Genomic DNA, 21,938 nt, shown 5'->3' with positions numbered 1-21,938 from the left:
ACAAACCAGAGTTCAAGAATATTTTAATTTAAGCCAGCAGCTTCTCGATGAAGAGAACAATGAATAAACAAAACAAATTAGGTCTAATAGATACATCGTGCAGGCTTGTGTTACACTTACTCAAGAAAAGTCAAAAAATCAATGATCAAACTTGATTCTAAGCATAGTGTTATGCGATAATGCAGATTCAAAATTAATTCAAATCGAAATAAATCTAATAAAATATAAGGTTCTTGTCAACATAAACAAACATCAAAAACCGGATTATTTTAATTTCATTGTAATATGTTAATCTCCTACCTCCGTGCTCTTCACTAGTTCTTTGCATAGAAGTTTAGTTTTAAATTACTTTATTTAAATTATTCCTAAATATATGAGGTAGTTTAATCCAATGGCAGTTGAATATCATTGGGCAAAATTTATTTAGCATAAGTGTTGTACTTGTAAGTTTAAATTAAAATGGCCACCATGCAATAAATAATTAAGTTATCTAACGTCTTTTACCAGTTGTAGTATTTGCTAAAATTATTCTACCGTTAATAAAGGTTTCAGGTTCGAGTTATGAAAATAGAAAAATTTTCTTGTATAAAGTGTTTACCTCTTTAATGAATGTTACACGTGGAATACTAGATGAGTAACCATTAATTTCGGAGGAAATATAGAATTTTTGAGAATCCAATATGATCCTTTTTATCTTATTTTAATTTCTTATAGAGATAGGTCAGAACTTCTATATTCGAATTACTACTTCTCAAGCACTACTTGGGGACACGTGAGTAATGTTTGAATAATTGACAAATACAGCTAGCCATAATTGATTTTCTGATTGTACTATAGCAAAAGAACGCGTCCCATAGCATGTTATTAATACGATAATATCCTTGATAATCTACAAGAAAATACGAGATAGTATACATTTGCTTTAATCAATATCTCCACACCCCCAACTAAGTCATCGCATTGCAAAACTGAAAAAGAAAAAAGAAATATATGTGTTATTTATTATTCTTAACCTCCAATTAAATTCTATATAAAGAGGGCAGAAAGAAGGGAAGAAACTCAGCACAAACACAGGTAGTAACTGTGGCTATGGCTTTTCAAGGTTCTTTCTTGCTAATTAGCCTCTTCTTCTTGGCTAGGACTGAGCTTTTTGTGGCTGCAAAAGTGCCAAGCCAAAATATTTCTATTCCATTTAATCGTACCATTTTTCCATCTGATTTTCTTTTTGGAGCTTCCACTTCTACCTATCAGGTAATTATATATGTTTTCCATCTAATAAAGTAGTAGTAAAGTAATATCTTTCTTTGTGTTTTTTGCTTACATTAATTAACATATTATATAGAAATTAATGAAGAGTTGTTTAATTATTTTGTTGTTTACAGTATGAAGGTGCATGGAATGAAGATGGCAAAGGACCAAGTATTTGGGATACTTTCACCCACACTCATCCTGGTCTCTCCTCTTCTTCTTCTTCCTCTTCAAAACGCTTTCTCATTAATTTTTAATGCATTTTCATCATATTTTCACTTAGTATAATAATGCCTATATATCTAACTTAAATCATTATTACTTATTAACTTTTTATCTTCCATTTGATTTTATGGACTAACCACAGAGTTGACTTTAATTAACTTTCAAGCATTAACTACAATCCTTTTAAACCCTAGATTTAGGAGGTCAAAACTGGAGAATGGGCTTTCACTCTAGAAATCACTCAAATCCTTTCCATGCACGCTACGCCTTACTTTGATACTCCTATATGGTAATTAATTTTTTTCGGGGACCATTTTTCTATAGAGGTTAAGTTAATTTTGTGCATTAATATTTTAAATAGTATTTATACAATCAGGTTATTTAAAAGCTAATTGCAGATAACCCTATATCATAAGCATTAGTTAGTAACCTAGAGTAAATAATAGGGTATTAGAGTTACAATGAGCTGGGACAGAATAGTAGAGTAAGAGCTTGTTTGGCCAAACTTCTGGAGGCCAATTAAATTGTTTTTTTTGTTGGGTAAAAAAGCACTTTTTTAGAATTTTCAGGAGTTTGGCCAACATAGAGAATTTCTTTTGAGCACGAGCAAATTTTTTTTTCCTGCTTTTGGAAAGAAGCTACAAATTCTAGCTTCTTCCAAGAAGCAGAAGCATAAAATTAATTTTTTCAAGATAAAATATTCTTACCAAAAGAATTTATATTTTTCAAATTATCCACCATTAATTTAACCTTTTTTTTTGTTTCTACCATCCATTTCTTTAATTTTCTTATTTTTCATGACTGATAATTTGAGACGGAGGGAGTAAAGGATAATTTAATCCAATCCTTTTTCTAATTAATGTAGTTAATTATATTTCCTAATTGATGTACCAAAACCTTAAAACACGCACAAAAAAAGGATCGAAGATAGTACTTCTTCCGGTTCATTTTAATTGACTTTTTAGCTTTTTGCACACATATTAAAAAAATTATTTTGGAACATTAATTAAGCACATTATTGACTAAATTAACCTTTATCTCATTCCAAAACTTTTTAGAATTTCATTTAAATCATTAATTGCCAAGGGTAACTTTGAAAAAGAATAGTTAATAGTTTCTTGATTTTTGAAATTTTGCTAGACCAAATAAAACAAGGCTAAAAATCAAATAACATTGAACGTAAGAAATAGAATAAGTGACACTTGTTTGAGAGATAATTAATGAGTAAACTTCATAGTGAGCATGTGAAGTAAACACATGATTTTGAAGTAAACGTCACATCTTCTGATATTAAAATCCCGACATAGATTAATCAATAATCATTGACCAAAAACAATTTGATGCTTATAATACGTTACATGACGTGTAATTTATTAAACTCAGTTTTGTCAAATGAGTTTTAATACTGCCAATAGGTAGTATTTTCTTAAGGGTACTGCATAAGATCCATAAATCTTAATTTATACATAATTAACTTAATCTCAAATGGCGTGCTTCATTTGTGTTTAAATTTGCTTAGACTTTTGTCCCTGGAGGAACAAAGTATATTAATAATACGTATATATCAAGCAGCCTTTGTCCTATCTTCTGTTTCCCGAAAGTTCAACTTGAAAATATTATATCAACATTCTAGAACTTCCTTTACTATCAACTCCTAACAAAATTTGCTTGAAAATTCATAAATTAGTACTAATCATTTAAACCAAGGGACCCGTTTAATTATTTGAAGATGAACATAAAACTTTAAAATATATTATCTTTTTGGATATGCTTTTTGTTTTTCTTAGCTATGACAGAAAAAGAAATTATAGTCAAGCATTGGATTGTAGTAATATTGTGAACTCTATGCAGAAAAAATATTGGACCGTAGCAATGGAGACATAGCTCTGGACTTTTATCATCGTTACAAGGTATATTAATAATTGATTTGGTTAACGAAAATCAGATGAATTTTTTTTTTTGCTTATTTTGTCTTAATGATAACAAAAGTAAAGAACTATTGTTTTAATAGTACTGCCTCTCGAATGCAGGAGGACATCAAGCTAGCAAAATTCGAAGGATTGGACGCTTTCAGGTTTTCTATCGCATGGACAAGAATTTTACCACGTAAAATGATTTAATAATTTTCTTGTTGATTTAATCATCCCTTTTATTATGTTTGACCCGTATAAAATGTAAAATAAATATAAATCTGTGACCTAAATTAATTTTAGAAAGTAATCAATGCACTGATTAAACCTTAATAGTTGATTATTTTCCCATCCCTATAATTCTAAAAGAAATATCAACTCTCATTTATGTGATTTCCAGATTATAGTTATCATAATCTTATGCATATTATTTTAATTTATTTTTCAGAGGGGAAGTTAAGTAAAGGAGTAAATCAAGCTGGTATTGATCACTACAACAATCTCATCAATGAGATAGTAGCTCTTGGTAATTACTTCTCTCTCCCTCTTTCTCTTCCCCACATGCAAAAACATACCCACATACACAAGCAAAAACTAAATTACAATTTTAGGTTAAAACTAACTTTAAATTACAATTTTAGGTATTAAACCTCTGGTTACACTTTTTCATTGGGATCTTCCTCAAGCTCTTGATGATGAATATCTTGGCTTTCTAAGCCCTAAGATCGTGTAAGTCTACTCCAAGCGTACTCTAATATATGTCGGGGTATTATTACTTTTAGCTCGCGCCAAAAACTATTTATATTTGGTAGCCAAAAACATGTATAAAATTTGTATAATTTTTGTATATAACATACAGAGTGTATATACAACAAAAAAAAATACAAATTTTATACATTTTTCTGTTATTATTTTTATCGCGGCTATACAATGTCACTTTTCCATATCTGTACTCATATATATGTCTCGATATATATGAAGGCCCATTTTGTATGACTATATATACTTGAGAAATTAAAGATAATATGTTCTAAACCCATTTGGAAGGCCTATATATATACTAAAATTTGAAGGGAGCCCTGGAACAACGGTCAAATTGTTTTCGTGTGACCTATAGGATACTTTGTACACCACCTTTTTTATGCTAATATTTCAATAGATATTATGTTCTAAAACCATAATTTCAAATATACAATGAGTTTAGTGCTAAGAACTTGAAAAGCTTAATCCATCAAGTTTAAATATTGAATCTGCCTCTGATTACTGGTCATACATCTGATATTGACAGGGATGATTACCGAGATTTTGTGGACATTTGTTTCAAACATTTTGGAGATAGAATTAAGCTGTGGGCAACCATGAACGAGCCATGGATTTATTCAACAATGGGTTACGATGGCGGTTCTTTGGCGCCTGGCCGGTGTTCAGCGTGGAGGAACAATAACTGCTCCGCCGGTAACTCTGCCACTGAGCCTTATATAGTGGGACACAATATGCTTCTTGCTCATGGAGCTGCTGCCAAGCTATACAGAGAAAAATACAAGGCGAGTTTTAATATTTATCCTTGAACTACTAAAAATAAGTCATATTTTTTTCCATTTTACTTTTTGAATATTTGAATTTCTACCATTATACTTTTGGATAATAAGTCATATCTTTGATTGTCATGCAACTACAGCCAACTCAAAAAGGTGAAATAGGAATTGTATTAGTGTCACATTGGTTCGAGCCTTTCTCCAACAAATCAGAGGATAAGAGAGCATCTAAAAGAGCTCTTGATTTTATGCTTGGATGGTAAGACAAAATTAATATACTTAATTTAAAATATAGTTTATGAAAATAATAAAACAAAAAATGAGAAATATATTATGGTGACAGGTTTTTGCACCCATTGACTTATGGACATTATCCAAGAAGCATGAGGAAACTGGTTGGAAAGCGACTACCAAAATTCACCCCAAAAGAATCTAAATTGGTGAAAGACTCCTTTGATTTCCTAGGAATGAATTATTACACCTCAAATTTTGCAGCTCCTCTTTCTACGCCACCAAATACTGTGAATATCAGCTCCCTAACTGATAATCAAGTCAATCAAACAAGTAAGCTTTTGGAATTATACATTCTAACTCTCAAAATTAAAGCATACTTTTATCCGTTCTTTTTTTGAATTTTCATTTTTGTATTCTTTTTGTCTACCTGCAAAATTGATCTTATAATTTAGCCTTTTTGATCTTTTTTTAATCATTTTCTAATATTATTTTATGTTTTTGTAGCTTCGCGAAATGGACGGTTGATTGGTGATCCAGTAAGTTTTCTCACTCAATTGACACTACAGCTTATAGTATACCATTTCTAACTAATTGTGTATTTCCAAATCTTGCTATAAATAATGACTAAATACTTGACAATCAGAATTCAGAAAGTAGAAATGTTAATTTTGGGTAACAAATTATGATAGTATTAATTCGAACTAAATGTAATTTAAAATAATAAAAAGGCTGGCTTTTTAAAAGATTTTTTCTTCGACGTTCTCTTTCACAATTTACATAATTTTTAATGTTTGCAGACTGGTGTCAGTATTTTCTTTGTTGCTCCAATGGGACTTCAAAAGCTTCTCGTTTACACAAAGAATTATTACAAGAATCCAACTGTTTACATCACAGAGTGTGGTAAGCAAAAATATTTATTGAACTCGTATATATATATTTTGATCATGATTTTAGTATTTATTACTGAATAACGTCTCTGATTTTCATCCTAATTTGAAACTCGTTTGGCATTGTCATCAGGAATGGGTGAGTCTGATATTAATAAAGTTGCAAAAGGTGTCAATGATGCTCAGAGGGTTGATTTCTACCAACGCCATATTAAGGCTCTTTATAGGGCTTTCAAGTGAGTCCTCCTTCATTTTGTTCATATCATATATAATATAGGATTATGTATATTTAAACCTTTACCACCGACAATGATGTGGTTGGATGGCTGAAATCCCTTCACCCTTAAGTAATTAGAAACCTTAATAAGAGATAACACTGCAAACCTTAATAAAGGAGAATCTTTTGATACGCAACACTTTAATTCCTTAGGTGACGTACGTCACACGAAGTCAAATTATAGTCTGTTTGGCTAAGCTTCTCCAAGCATAGAAGCGCTTTTTTTTTTCAAAATAAAAGTGTTTTTTTTCAAAGTTGAAACGTTTGGCCAAGCTTTTAGAAGAAAGAAAAGGGTGCTTTTGAGCAGAAGCGGAAGCAGTTTTGGACAGGCAGAAAAAAGTATAGCTTTTTCCCAAAAGTATTTTTCTGAAAAGTACTTTTGAGAAAAATACACTTAAAAACACTTTTTAGAAGCTTGGCCAAACACTAATTGCTACTCAGAAATACTTTTCAAATTAATTAGCAAAACACAAACTACTTCTTACCAAAAGTGCTTTTGAGAAAAACACTTTTAATAAAAATAATTCTCAAAATAAGCTGATTTTAAAAGCTTGACCAAACAAGCTATTAACCGGTGATTAGACTTCAAACCTTAATAATGGAAAATCTTTTGATACGGAACACTTTACTTCCTTAGTTGACCTACTCGACACGAAGTCAGATTAGTCGGATCACTAGATTTTGAATATTCATCAAATGCTTAAAGCAAAAACATGAAAAGATAAAACCTTCCATTTTTTTTTCCTTTCAAATTTGGCAGAATGACATAAAATTTTGTTTTCCTTTTTCAGGGACGGAGTGAACGTTAAGGGTTTCTTTGCATGGTCATTTTTCGACAACTTTGAATGGGGCTCAGGATACACGCAGAGGTTCGGCATCAATTTCATAGATTACAAAAATAACCTAAAAAGATACCCCAAGCGTTCTGCCCTTTGGATGAAGAAATTCCTTCTCAAATAAAGTTATCATGCATGATTGTTCGTTATTTGGATCAAATTTTGAAAAGCTTAAGTACACTTATTGTTATATTCATTATCTGGTGTTTTTTGTAAAAGGGGGTGTGCTCTTGTAATAAAAGGAGAAGAAATAAAATTGTGCCAGTGTAATTCGTATTCTGTACCAATCTCAAGTGATATGGAGAAGCAAGGAATTAGATAAAGAAAAAAGTGTTCATTTGTGCAACTTATGGGAAAGAACGAGAACTTGTAGTTTCTGTTTTTTATGACAAAATTACATAATAATGCACTCCATAAGTTGATCTTGTACTATTTTAGTTCAGTTGCAAGTTTTGCAAATGTGTAGCTAAATATCAATAAGATCTTTTCTTTTCCCATTCTCTCTAATTATAACAACCTCATTTATTTTCCCATCACTTACTTACCTCTATTATAGCTCTCTCCTCATTTTTCACCCATAAATATTTAATTTAATTAATAAGAAAGAACCATATGCAAAAAAAAATGAAAATAAAAATCAGTTCTCCACTTTTAGTGTAACCATTGATCGAGATACTCAGTCAACACTCATTCGTGCCTTCTTCCATAACCAATACTTCTCCGAATTGTTTTTTTTATTATTTTATTTTGTATATCTTCAGGTTTATACATACCTATCACAACTACAAAACGCAAAAACAGAGGCGAGAAACCAAAAATCTCATCTCCTTTAATACTAATCTTGTTAAATTTCGATTATGATTTTGTGAGAAATTTGGAGTGGGTATTGTTTGAAGTTATTTGCTGGAGATTTAGACTAGTTTTATACAAGAATTGCAAGTGAAAATCGCACAAAAATTTCGTCAGAGATGCTTATACACTTTTATACAATGTTATACACTTTTATACAAAGAGGTACATATTTATATAGTTGTATAAAAGTGTATAAAGATGTATAATCACAGAAATTCACCAAATACCTATAAATAATGTATCAACCTTGTATACAATAGTGTGTAAGAGGTGTTTATACACTATTTATATAATATTATACATTATTATACAAATGAATCCTTTTTTTTTTTTGGTGAAATAAGAAATTTTATTGATCACCAGTACAAATCCTTACAAGTATATCCCTCCTATTTTCCACTCCCCTTACTGATCATACTATAGATTTCACTATCTCTTTACATTCAAGACTATTACTACTGAGCTATTCTATTTACATTAAACTTTCTATCCACAGTTTTTGCCTTGCTGTTATTGATCTTCGACCCAGGATGTCATGAAACTTCCCTCTGCATTCCTCCTTAATAGAGCTAACTACCATGTGAGGTCTAGGGATTTTTTTGATTCCACAGAGCATCATTCCTTACCCCCCCACCCCCCACATATGCGATACACCAGGGCCAGCAAGATTGCGATAGTAACTAGTCTGCATTCTTTGCCACTTACTCTTCTAGTCATTCTTCTCTATATTCCATTGAGTTCCCATTGCTACACCCCCATTTTTTAGCCAAACCAATACTTCTTGAATGCAAGCTTTAGAAAATGGGCATTCAAAATATAAGTGATCTACTGTTTCCACAACCCCTCCCATATGACATAGTTAGTTTCTTGGCATATTCTCAGCCCAGCCAGCCTCTCCCTTGTTAAAAGTCTTCTACGCATATCTAACCAACTGATAAAGCTATGCTTTGGGGTGTTGTATTTACTCCAAACCCATCTGCTAATCTCCCATTTCTCTCCAGTTCCTTGCCTCCATTTGTAGCCACTGTTAATTGTATACTGTTCATTAGCTGACAACCAACCCTGCTGAACATATCCCTCTGCAAATAGGTCTCGAATGGAGCATATTTTCCTCCAGTACCAACAACAATCTTGAGGAGGTTGATACTCCCACCAAGAAGCACCTTTTAAGTATATATGGTCCGCCTATTTTACCCATAAATTATTTGTTTTTTTAGATATATTCCATACATACTTTGCAATCGCTGCTTGATTCCATAGATCACAGTCAATGATCCCTAAGCCCCCTTCTTGTTTAGGTCTGCAGACTAGCTCCCAAGCTACCAAAGGTACCTTGTTTGTGTTAGCTTTTCCATCCCACAAGAAATTCCTACATATAGTTGTTATACTCTTCAATATCTTCTTAGACAGAATGAATATAGATGACCAATAGGAATGTATGTGCATTAACACTGAGTTTACTAGTAGTACTCTCCCAGCGTATGACAGATTCCTTGTTCCCCATCTTTGTATTCTAGCACACATCTTATCTACTAACATTTCACAATCCACAGCTGAAATTTTCTTTGCTAAGATTGGCACCCCCGAGTATCTGAAAGGTAGTGAACCTCTTTTGTAGCCAGTCAATTCACATAAATCTTCCACACTTTGCCTATCCATATTAGCACTATAGATGTTGGATTTAGGTGCATTGGTATTCAACCCTAATGCATTTGAGATACTAGCCAACCCCCTTAACATCATTATTACAGATTGCACTTCACCTCGACAGAACAACAGCACATCATCTGCAAAACACAGGTGATTCAGTTGTAACCCTTTACATTTTGTGTGGAAGGCAAACCCCTGGAGTGTGGCAACATGCTTCATGATTCTTGTGAAGTACTCCATACAGATGACAAAAATTAGTGGAGAAATTGGGTCCCCTTGCCTTAGCCCCCTCTTTCCCTCAATGTTTCCATACAACCTTCATTAATTGCTATGGAGTATTTGGTTGTAGTTATACATGTCATTGTCCATTTGATGAATTTACTTGGGAAATTCAGAGCATACATCATTTCTTGCACAAATTCCCATTCTACAGTATCATATGCTTTCCTCAGATCAATTTTGATAAGGCACCTTTTAGTAGTAACTTTCCTGTTGTATAACCTCACCAAATCTTGGCATATAAGCACATTCTGCATAATAGTTCTCCCGGCCACAAAAGCACTTTGATTGGATGAGATTATGCCTGGTAGTACTATCTTTAATCTCATACAAAGCATCTTAGAGATCACTTTGTATAAGGTGTTACAACAAGCAATATGCCTATAATCTCCCACCTGCTCTGCATGACTAGTTTTAGGAACTAGAGTAATTATTGTGGCATTAAGACATTTTGGCATTCTTCCTTTTTGAAAGAACTCCAACACCACTGAAGCTACATCCTTACTTACAATTTCCCAACAGTATTTAAAAAATTGACTACCATATCCGTCAGGCACTGGAGCTTTATCCCCTGCAATTGCCCAAACTGTTGCTTTGACATCTTTATCCTGAAACCCTTGCTCTAGCCGTTCCCTCTGCTCCTGATTGATTGTTGGCCCTTTTCTAACCAGTTCACTACACACATGTTGCCTCCTTCCTGCTCTTTCCCCAAGAAGGTTTTTATAAAATCCTATAAATGCTTGTGCTATCTCCTCCGGGTCTCTTTTTGTTTCCCCGTGTGAATCTATTTTGTTCTTGTCACTTCTCTCCCTTATTGCACTATGAATTCTTTTTGTATTTAGATCACCTTGAGTTAACCATTGAACTCTGCTTTTCTACCTTAGGAACTGGTTCCTAGCTTCTCCCCATATTCTGCACTCCTTGGCTAGATGTATTTCTTTCTCAATTAGAGCTTTGTTTCTAAGGTCTCCTTGTAATATTAGTTGGCATTTCTTCAATTCCTCCATTGCTTGGTCAACCTTCCTTTCAATGTCTGAAAATCTCTCCTTGTCCAGTTTAAGTAATACTGCTTTAAGTCTGTTCATTTTTCCTACCACTTGAAATAACCTGTCCCCAGCTATCTCAGCTTCCCACCTCTTCTTTACTTTCTCCTTGTATTAAAGTGCCATTGTCCACATATTGTAGTATTTAAATTATCTTCTGCTTTTGTATTTGCCATAATCCAGTTTATTATGGCTGGGCAAAGATCATACAACCCCTCTTTCATGTAATGCACCTCTGAAACTGGTAGTGTTGTTATCCATTCTGTGTTAACTACCACTCTATCTATTCTGCTATACACCCTTTCCTCCCCTACTTGCTTGTTGTTCCATGTGAAATATGCCCCTGAGGATCTCAATTCCTACAATCCACATTCAGCAACACATTCTCTGAAGTCTTTGATTTCAGACAATGTTACAGGTCTCCCAATTCTATCCTCTTTATGAAGGACACAGTTAAAATCTCCGATAATTGCCCAAGGTCCAACTACATAACCATTTATTTTCTTCACCTCCTGCCACAATGGTCTTCTGATAGCTGGATCATTGAATCCATATACAAACGTAACATTGTATTTCATACCAGTTCCCCCGTGAATTACTGCACCGTGAATCATTTGTGCAGACACATACTCTATCTGAACCTACATAATTGTTGGCTTTCAAACCACCCATATTCTACCCCCCGGATGAGCTCCCAAGTTATGTGTAAGTGACCACCCTCTATATAGATTAAGAGAAGCTTTGTGAGCATTATATCTCTTAATCTTAGTTTCTAGGAGACCAAACAGACTAACCTTACACTGATGCAGAAACATGTTCACATCCCTCTGTTTCGTTAGCCTATTAAGTCCCCTGGTGTTCCAGAAACCTATACTATTCATTAGCTGGGGGAAGTCCCCCACCCTTCTCCTGTTTAGGGTCTCCTTTCTCACTTTATTGCTTCTGATTAGTTGTATTTTTCCCCTGCTCTATCATCTCCATGTTACTGGCCTCCCCCAATGCCCCAAATGAATTCATTAAGTTTAGTGTAGAACTAGGACCTCCCTTGACTCATTGTGGACTGTTTATCTTCACACTATTACCCTTCTATACATATGCTACAGGAGCCAAAATCTGTTGACCTGCATTTACATTTTCCCTGACCCCTTTATTATTCTGTCCCACGATTTGTAGTTTCACTTTGTTCTCATTAGCTGCCTTGTTTTGGCCTGGCTCCTTCCCATTCATGTTTGCCTTCTGCTTCTCTGCTTGAATGTATTTCCTGCATTTCATGTCCATAATTGTTACATTCCTGGCATAGTGTAGGTTTCCATTCATAGTGCACTCTTTGCTCTATGATTTTGCCAACTTCATTCTCAAACATTACACTCTGTGGGTAAGGCTGGTCTAGTGCAACCTCCACAAGCACCCTAGCAAATGTCATCCTCTCCTTCCATATTGTAGTTCTATCAGCCTTCAAAGGATTACCAACTAGCCCTGCTATTTTTGTAAGCGCATTCTTACCCCAATACTTAATATCAAGTCCTGATAATCTAATTCATATCGGCACTTTATTGAAAGTTTCCTTCCTTGTATCTATTTCTGAAGACCAAGGCTTTACAATTACTGGCTTTTTATCAAACATCTGAACTCCATCTTCCACAGCCTTCACCCTACTTTCCGTTTGTGTAAATCGTACTAAAAATACACCTCTGTTAACTTGCGCGACTTTGTCAATTCCCATCTTCCCCCAGATTCTGTGAAAATATCCATTCATAACTGCCGGTGGGGGATTAGACCCTAGTACATAGCAAATGACAACATTGTTCCAATATTCCACTTAATCCTTGATACCCTCCATTCTAATTTTGACATTTTGCTTCTTTAGTTCCTGTGATTTCAGATCTAAACCTTCCATTACAGGGCTACTGGTCACAATTTTACTCCATAACTTCATTTTAGGTTCTAGGTATTGTTCTACCCCCAGAGTTTCACCACATTCTACCTCATTCTCCTCCATGTCGGCCCATGGTTGTTTTCCTGACGAGTTGTGTTCCTAAACATCCCCTTGCAGTGTCTTCACCGGTGTTTCCTGTGTAGCATTAGATGTCAAACTATTATGCAAATCTAACGGTGTAATTCCCTGTAAAACATTGATGCTACGAGTTTTCTTTGCATCCGCCAAATTCGAGACTCCAATTCGAACGGAGGATGTATGTTGCATGCACTCCTGACTCTGTTGCCTTCCTCCTCCAGTCTTCGATTTCCTCGTCATATCAGCTATCGCTGAGAGGAAATTTCATTCTAGAGAGAGAAATTTTACTAAAACAAGTATATTGTGCAATAAGGATTCTATAATATTTTTCTTTTTAGTTAATAAAAAATTCTTGGTTGTGAAAATGCTAAACAAACCCGTTGCTGTATATTAAAAGGTTACATTTATCATTTATACAAGCAAGAGGGAGATGAGGAATTACCTCATCATATCAATGGAGTTTCACGTGTTCTTCTTCTTCTTTGGGTATCTTCTGAAATTTAACTCAAATATAGCCTAAATTTACTCCAAGTCACTTGAAATATAAGTTCTGAACTCACGTTGATGATTCCAATCGATTGGGACAACACCCATTCCAAACAACTAACAAATCGGAAAAGTCAATTTTTGAAATCGAATCTTTGAACCACCTGTAATGGTGACTTTTATTTTTCTAATCCTTAGTTAACCATTGGAATTCGGAAAAGAATTGAAGGAGAATAAAAATAATGGAGAAATTTTGTGGTGCAAAGGCTGACACGGGAGGAAGAAGAAGAACAAAGAAAAAAGGGGTGGGCTAACTAGTGAAAAGTAATTTTCAGGTTATGTATAATCTGGGCTACACTGGGTAAGGGCCTCAAACGTGAGCCATTTTCTGATGAGTTATTGGGCCAAGTGATAAGGGATGTAATTCTCCCATTAAAGGGGTTGTCGTCAATTAAATTATACGAGGTAGATTGAAACTAAATAATTTTCAAACTCGGGTTATATAAATGGCATAGGAGGAAAACCTGTTAATAGGATATGGTGCATGAATCTGATACTTTTCGGTCAAATAACTTGTACATTTGAATTTTTAAGTTTTAACTAGAATAATATAATCTTAAAGAATTTTTACCACTAATTGAACTTAGCTTTGATGAAAGCACATGCTAAAGGCCAAATAAAAAAAATGGGGGGGGGGGGGGGGGGGAGGAGGAGAAATAGACAAGGGGAAAAGGTCTAAATTTAGCCTTCTACTTTCGAATATTGTCTATATTTAACCTTATCATTATATTATTCGGTCAAATTTATCCATACCATCAGCAAACTTTTAAAAAGTTACCTCTTAGTTTGTTAGGTAACCTAGAATCTCCCAAAACCCTTCTATTTAAGTCATTTATTCTTCTTTTTGATGCACCATCAAAAGCTTCTGCATACCGAGTAAATGTACAAATGCAATCATAATTAGCTAATTTTATAGTGATACGTGAGAATATAATGGGTAAAATTTTGGATGTATCTGAGAAATTAATTCCCTCCGAAATGTACAAAGAAAACTATAATGGGGGATTTCATAGGTCAGACGGTGAAAATAATATATAGAATAATTTCATGAGTGATACCTATATAAAAGTGAACTAACAAAATTTCAAACTTTATGTTTTTTTCCTGGAGCAGTTCAAGCTCCACGAATTTTTTTTAAAGATATTGAACTCTAACACAGTATAAAAAATTTACTGCGAAAATTTCCTTTCTAATACAGATAGACGGCAAGACAGTCCTTCTCTACAAATAGCTTACTTATCAAAGCTGGAGTGCTATTACCATTTAATTTATCTTTTGGCTGATGTGTTAGACTGAGTTCATGTCCAAAAATAAATAGTAAAAAAATAGATCCATTCAAGAAACAATAATTGGTTTGTTTCCATACACCGCCTTTGATACTAATTTAATCAAACATACAGTATATATTACTCATAGTTAATCGACACAACTTCAATTCTTCGTTAGAGAAAGTAGAAATAGGACAGAGGATATATAATCCGTTTTCACTTCCTCTGCATTACGGATTCCAATCGCAGATGAAAGGTTTATAAATATAATCAATCTTGATAAGTTATGTGCCTTTTTGTATTTTGATAATCTAATAAACATTATGATAAGTACCAGATCGGGAACCTGTTACACATCCCCAAAGTGCTCAAGAACAAGTATCAAGTCCGGCACAAGTTCTAACAACTCGAGTCAAAGAAACGGAAGAGGGACCAAATGAACATCAGTTCCCTTGCTGACAGTACAAGTCAACTCTTCACAGTTGTAAAGTCGCTGCACTGTTTCTCTGTACACACACAACAGTGCAAAACAGTGTAGCAGTCACTTTAGAGCATGCCTTGTACCGGTTAAATTGCTTACATCACCCAAATGATCTCACTTGTATATTACCAACATGAAGCAAGGGAAAATACACTCTTGAACTATTCGAAATTATCAAGATTTCTCTCTCAAGTGTGCTGCCATCTTTGACCGACTTCAAGAACAAAGCCACAATAGAACGAAGGACCAGTCTCTAGCAATGTGTTACCATATGTCCTTAGTTTTGTTGTACCTTTGTTAGAGTGATCTATTTGTAATTCCTACTCAGCTTAGCTTGAAGCATTCTGTAGGAATTTGTTTGTAAAATCATAAACCTTGTGTTTGTGTTTTGGCTAGAGTTAGTCAAAGTGTGAGATTTGTATTAGAGTTATTACAAAGAGGCTTGTAATAGAGTTATTACAAGTAGGTGAGACATTAAGATGTTAATTCCTAGATTGCAAGAGTTTGTAATCTAAAGTTTGCTCAGTTAGTGAAGTTGAAATCCTACTAGTGTAGGTCGTAGTTTCTAATCCCGTGAGCTGGGAGTTTTCCGAGTAAGACTCTGCTGTGTCATTTACTTATCGCTCTATGTGTGTGTGTTTCTGTGAAAACTGATAGAGAACCAGGTTCTCTATACAGTTTGGTGGACCCTAAGTTTCTATCAATTAGTATCAGAGCGGGTACTTTCTATCAAGCTAACACCTAGAAAGGACCCTCATGGTTGCTCCACCAAACTTTGAAGAAGGCCATTCAACCTACAGAACACCAAGATTCAGTGGACAATACTACGGATGGTGGAAGACAAGGATACATGATTATATCATGGCTGAAGATTCAGAGCTCTAGGATGTTATCTGCGATGGACCCTTCGTCCCTATGAAGACCATTTACGAGCTAGCAGTGACAGTTCCAAAGACAAGGAAGGAGTACAACGATGCTGACCGCAAAGCTATAGAGAAGAACTTCCGAGCAAAAAAGATCCTCGTCTGTGGTATTGGACCAGACGAATATAATAGGATTTCTACCTGTCAGTTTACCAAGAAGATCTGGGAAGCTCTCCAAACAGCACACGAAGGAACAACTCAAGTCAAGCAGTCAAAGATCGACATGCTCACCACTGAGTATGAACTCTTCAAGATGAAGGATGATGAGTCCATTCATAACATGCACACTCGATTCACCTCCATCATCAATGAGCTTCACTCCCTAGGAGAGATCATTCCAAGGAACAAATTTGTCAGGAAAATACTTAGTGTTTTACCTGGTTCCTAGGAAAGCAAAGTCAATGCCATCACGGAGGCAAAGGATCTGCAAAAGTTGACTATTGTGAACTCATCGGAAATCTCAAGACTTATGAAACGAAGAAAAAGAAGGACCATGAAAGAAGAGAACTCAAAAGTGAGAAGAACCTGGTCCTCCAAGCGGACAACAATGACTCAAGTGGCGAGGATACTGACATGGAAAAAGATTTCAGAAAATAGTGCACAGAAATGGAGGCATTTCAAAAAGAGGTAGCTCCAGCTGACCAAAAGGCTATGACTTGTATCATAAGTGTGGTAAATCAGGACATTTCATCAAAGATTGTTCTTTACACAAGCAAGATCAGTACAGGCACAATACAAATAAAATAGCCAAGAGGAACTTGCTGGTTCCTGACAGGAGATTCAAGAGAAAAGATGCCGCTCATAATATTGTGAAACAAGCTCTTGCTGCATAGAGAGATTACTCCAATGAATCTGAAGGAGATGATGAACAAGGTGACACCTCCATGATGGCCATTGGAAGCGAAGCAGCTGAATATGACTCTATCTTTGCCCTGATGGCAAAATCTGATGAGGATGAAGATGATGATGACGATGAGGTAAACTTTCTGGACGTTCAAAGAAATTTGAAGTCTTACTCTCAAAAGAAGCTTATATCCTTGGCAAACGTTCTAACTGATGCTTATCATAATCTCATCAATGACAAAAATGTGTTAACTGTAGAACTGGGAGAGGTAGAACATGAGAGAGATGATCTAGTAGTCGTGGTGGTTAATTTAAAAGAAACCATTGAGGATTTAAAGAAAGAAAAGGATGCTCTAGATGAGAAAATTGAAAATGTAGAGCATGAGAGAGATGACCTGTTGGTCGTAGTTGTGGATCTAAAAGAAACAATTGAGGAATTAAAAAGGGAAAATAGTTCTGTGAACACCCAAAAGGGAAAGGAAGTTGCAAATGAGGCACACTTTAAGCTTGAAAATGAGCGCAAAATGGTTAAATCTAGTCTGTGCGCCGAACTTGAAAGAAACAGACAACTTGAGAAAGATCTAGCTAGAGTTAAAAATGACTTAGAAAAATCTCTAAAGTGGACCTGGTCCTCTGATGCAATCACTGCCATGTACAAAAACAATGGGTTGAATATGCAGAGAATCAGGTTCCAAAAGGAAAAGACTCCCTACAACCCACGTAGCAAGTATGTTACTGTCCCTGATAATTGCCTTTGCACTCACTGTGGTAACACCAGGCATATTAAAGAAACCTATAAAGCTGGATTTCAGTCCTAGCAGAGAAACAAAGTTTTTGTTGAAAAAGTAACTACTGCTAAAGGACATGTTCCCTCTAATAAAAAAATGTGTGATGCATGCTTGGACCAGAAGAAGTTTAATTCACCATTTTCCTCACTACAAGGGGACCCAAACTTGTTTGGGTTCCTAAATCTAATCCTTGATTTCCTTATGTAGGGAGCAGTGAAAGGAATCATCCAAAGATGGTATTGGATAGTGGCTGCTTTAAGCATATGATTGGAAGCACCGATGATTTCCTTTCACTCAAAGCCCTGCAAGGTGGGAGTGTGTCCTTTGGACATGGCAAAAAGGGATACATTCTGGGAGTAGGAAGAGTTAGAAAGACACTCACTCATTGAATTGAAAATGTGTACTATGTGAATGGTTTAAAATATAGCCTACTGAGTGTCTCTCAAATTTGCGACAAAGGAAATAAAGTGGAATTCTTATCAAAGACTTGCACTGTTACAAATCTTGTAACTGGTGAAGTGGTTCTGTTGGCAAAAGATACAAAAATATCTATGTTGCTGATTTTGAGTCTTTGAACAATGGGGATCTTACATGCTTCAGTGGTGTTGATGATGATGCTGAGCTGTGGCACAAAAGATTGGGACATGCAAGCTTTTCGTTGCCGAACAAGTTCGTCAAGAAGGACCTGGTTCGTGGTCTGCCGAAGTCAAGATTCAAAGATCACAAGTTGTGTGATGCATTCATATGAGGAAAGCAAGTCAGGTCCTCCTTCAAGCCCAAAAAGGAAGCAAGCACCTCAAGGCCACTTGATCTCCTCCATATGGATCTGTATGGACCTATGAGGGTGCCAAGTAGAGGAGGAAAGAAGAACATTTTCGTCATAGTAGATGACTACTCTAGATTCACATGGACCTTGTTCCTCATAACCAAGGATGAAACTTTTCCAATGTTTACAGCCTTTGTGAAGCAGATTCAAGTGAAGATGAGCCACAATGTTGTGAGTATAAGACCTGATCACGGCATAGAGTTCGACAATGCAAAATTTGACGAATTCTATGCTGAAAATGGTATGAGTCATAATTTTTTAGCTCCCAGAACACCCCAACAAAATAGTGTTGTGGAGAGGAAAAATAGGACTCTTGAAGACATGACAAGAACTATGCTAATTGATAGTAGTGTTGCAAAAGTTTTGGGCGGAGGCAGTCAACACTGCGTGCTATTTAGTGAACAGGTGCATGATTAGGTTTCTCTTGAACAAGACCCCGTATGAATTGCTGAATGGGAGGAAACGCAAGCTAACTCACTTAAGAACCTTTGGCTGCAAATGTTTCGTTCTTAATAATGGCAAGGAAGCGCAAGAAAATTTTGATGCCAAGAGTGATGAAGGAATCTTTCTTGGTTATTCATCACAAAGCAAAGCATACAAGGTCTACAACGAAAGGACTCAATGTGTTGAAGAAAGCATACATGTGATCTTTGATGAATCATACCACTCATGTGGGAAAGATCTACATGATAAGGTTGATCAAGACGCAGAGCAATCAAAGGTGCTTGGAGAAGTCATTGGTATGGCAAATGGAAAGGCTGACATGATGAGTCAAGTCAAGGAACTCAACGAAGAAGATACAGCAAAATCTCCAGCAGTTTTAGAGGAACCTGGTTCCTCTATCACAACAGCTGAAGTAGAGAACAGAGTTGTTGATGCCGTGCAAGGAACCCCTGCTGAACTAAGAAGTGGCACTCACTCCTCCATTAACGCCAACGATGGATCCCATTCCTGGGTCTTCTCACGATGAGATTCAGGTGTCTAACTGGAAGCACAAAAGTTTACACCCTTTCCAAAATGTGATCACTCCTCTTGAATCAAGGATTCAAACCAGATCAAAGTCAAGAAGTTCACTTGCCTTCTCAGCTTTCCTTTCTCAAGTTGAGCCCAAAAATATCAAGGAAGCATTGAAAGATGCTGATTGGATTACTGCTATGCATGATGAACTCCATCAATTTGAGAGGAACAGTGTATAGCACCCACTTCCTCGACCCCCCAGACAGAACTATTATAGGAACTAGGTGGGTGATCAGAAACAAGCTTGATGAATTTGGGAATACAACAAGGAACAAGGACATGTTAGTAGTGCAAGGCTACAATCAAGAAGAAGGGATCGACTATGATGAGACTTTTGCCCCAATTGCTCAAATGGAAGCCATCAGAATCCTCATTGCCTTTGCTTCTCATATGGAATTCAAATGGATGTCAAAAGTGCATTTCTGAATGGATATTTATAGGAACAAGTCTTCATCAAACAACCACCTGGTTTTGAGTGTCATGAGCATCCTGCACATGTATTCAAACTTTTGTTTTTGGTGGAAAATAAATCTTTATTCATCAACCAAAACCAAACATACATATTTTATCATTTTCCTGCTTCTATTCTATCTTTCTAGCTTTCTCTATCTCATCTGTACGTTCATTTTCATGTACTGTTTCTATACATTTCTTTCCTTTCTAGCTATAGAGTGACTCTATCCATCTTGTTCCTTTCATATTCTTCTTCTTCTGTACAACTTCCATACTCCTGTGTTTGCATGTATGTTGAACCTGCTTCAGCATTACTTGTGGTCTTTGCACTTTTCCTTTCCATACAGCTTCATTTCTTGCTCTCCATATTTGGTAGATTACTGCTGCCAGAACTGATCTTGTGAATGCTCTCCCTATTCTTCCATTAGCTTTTCTTGCCATCCTTTTCCATATCCCATTCACCTTAGTGTTCTTTATATTCATGCCTAGCCATTTGCAGACTTCCTTTAAGCACATCTTAGAGAATGTGCATTCAAAGTATAGGTGATCTATTGTTTCTGTATTCCTTCCACACAGCATACAGTCACTATCTTCTGTTATTTTCATTCTCATTGTTCTGTCTTTTGTGAGCAGTTTCCTTTGCATTACTAGCCAGCAAATGAAACTGTGTTTAGGGATATTCATTTTATTCCACACCTCTCTGCTCCATGCCCATTGTTCCAGTTCCCCTCTTCTCTAGTGGTATCCACTCTTGACTGTGTATTTTCCTGCATTTGCTTGCCATCCATTTCCTGTATACCCTGCAGCATATATATTCCTTATTGAGCATATTTTCCTCCAATACCAGCTGCTGTCTTGAGAAGGATTATGTTGCCACCAGTCCTCTCCCTTCAGGTATATATGGTTGATCCATTTGACCCACAGTGTATCTTCTTTGTTTGCTATATGCCATACATACTTAGCTATAGCAGCTTCCTTCCATATGATGCACTCCCTTATTCCTAATCCTCCTCTTTTAGGTCTACATACCAGGTCCCAGGAGACCAATGGCACCTTATTTGATATACCCTTTCCTGCCCATAGGTAGTTCCTGCATATTGCTGTGATGTCCTTAAGCACCTTCTTTGGTAGGATGAAGATTGCTGCCCAGTATGAGTGGATGTTTATTAGCACTGAGTTGATCAACTGGACTCTACCTGCATATGATAGGTTCCTTGACCCCCATGAGTGTATTCTTGCACTAAGTTTGTTGACTAGCATTTCACAATCACCTGCATTCAGTTTCCTTGCAGCTATTGGTACCCCCAAGTATTTAAATGGCAGCTTCCCTTGTGTATAGCCAGTTATTTCACATACCCCATCTAAGCATTGTTTATCCATATTTGCACTATATACATTCGATTTCCCTGCATTAGTACTCAAACCTGATGTTTCTGAGAATGTTTGTAGTCCTCTCAACATTAGCATAATGCTGCTATATTCCCCTTTACAAAACAGTACAAAACAGTACTAATGCATTATGTTGCCACCAGTCCTCTCTCTTCAGGTATATATGGTTGATCCATTTGACCCACAGTGTATCTTCTTTGTTTGCTATATGCCATACATACTTAGCTATAGCAGCTTCTTTCCATATAATGCCTTGTCATGTATTCAAACTTGACAAGGCATTATATGGACTGAAGCAGGCCCCTCGTGCATGGTATGAAAAGTTGTCCAGGTTCCTTCTTGAAAATGGCTTTACAAGAAGAAAAATCGACAACACCCTATTTCTAAAAAATGAGGGAGGAACCTGCTCATTGT

General features: G+C 35.8%; 2 protein-coding genes across 2 annotated transcripts; one reads left to right on the top strand and one right to left on the bottom strand.

Moving 5' to 3' along the window:
• The first annotated feature begins 914 nt into the window (after nt 1–914).
• On the top strand, nt 915–7,644 carry LOC109214139 (beta-glucosidase 12-like). The gene is made up of 13 exons (XM_019378026.1): nt 915–1,251; nt 1,383–1,452; nt 3,325–3,383; nt 3,504–3,579; nt 3,832–3,909; nt 4,025–4,112; nt 4,672–4,927; nt 5,062–5,177; nt 5,262–5,482; nt 5,657–5,688; nt 5,950–6,052; nt 6,173–6,275; nt 7,108–7,644. Exons 1-13 carry the CDS (start codon nt 1,090–1,092, stop codon nt 7,274–7,276), a joined length of 1,533 nt encoding a protein of 510 aa, XP_019233571.1. The 5' UTR covers nt 915–1,089; the 3' UTR covers nt 7,277–7,644.
• Nucleotides 7,645–20,342: 12,698 nt separating this feature from the next.
• LOC109214136 lies at nt 20,343–20,819 on the bottom strand. Its single transcript, XM_019378023.1, has one exon. It carries the CDS (start codon nt 20,817–20,819, stop codon nt 20,343–20,345), a length of 477 nt encoding a protein of 158 aa, XP_019233568.1.
• Between the last annotated feature and the right edge of the window lie 1,119 nt (nt 20,820–21,938).

This window comes from Nicotiana attenuata, unplaced genomic scaffold (genome assembly GCF_001879085.1).
Source record: "Nicotiana attenuata strain UT unplaced genomic scaffold, NIATTr2, whole genome shotgun sequence".
Taxonomy (NCBI): domain Eukaryota; kingdom Viridiplantae; phylum Streptophyta; class Magnoliopsida; order Solanales; family Solanaceae; genus Nicotiana; species Nicotiana attenuata.
This window is presented reverse-complemented; position numbering and strand designations above follow the sequence as displayed.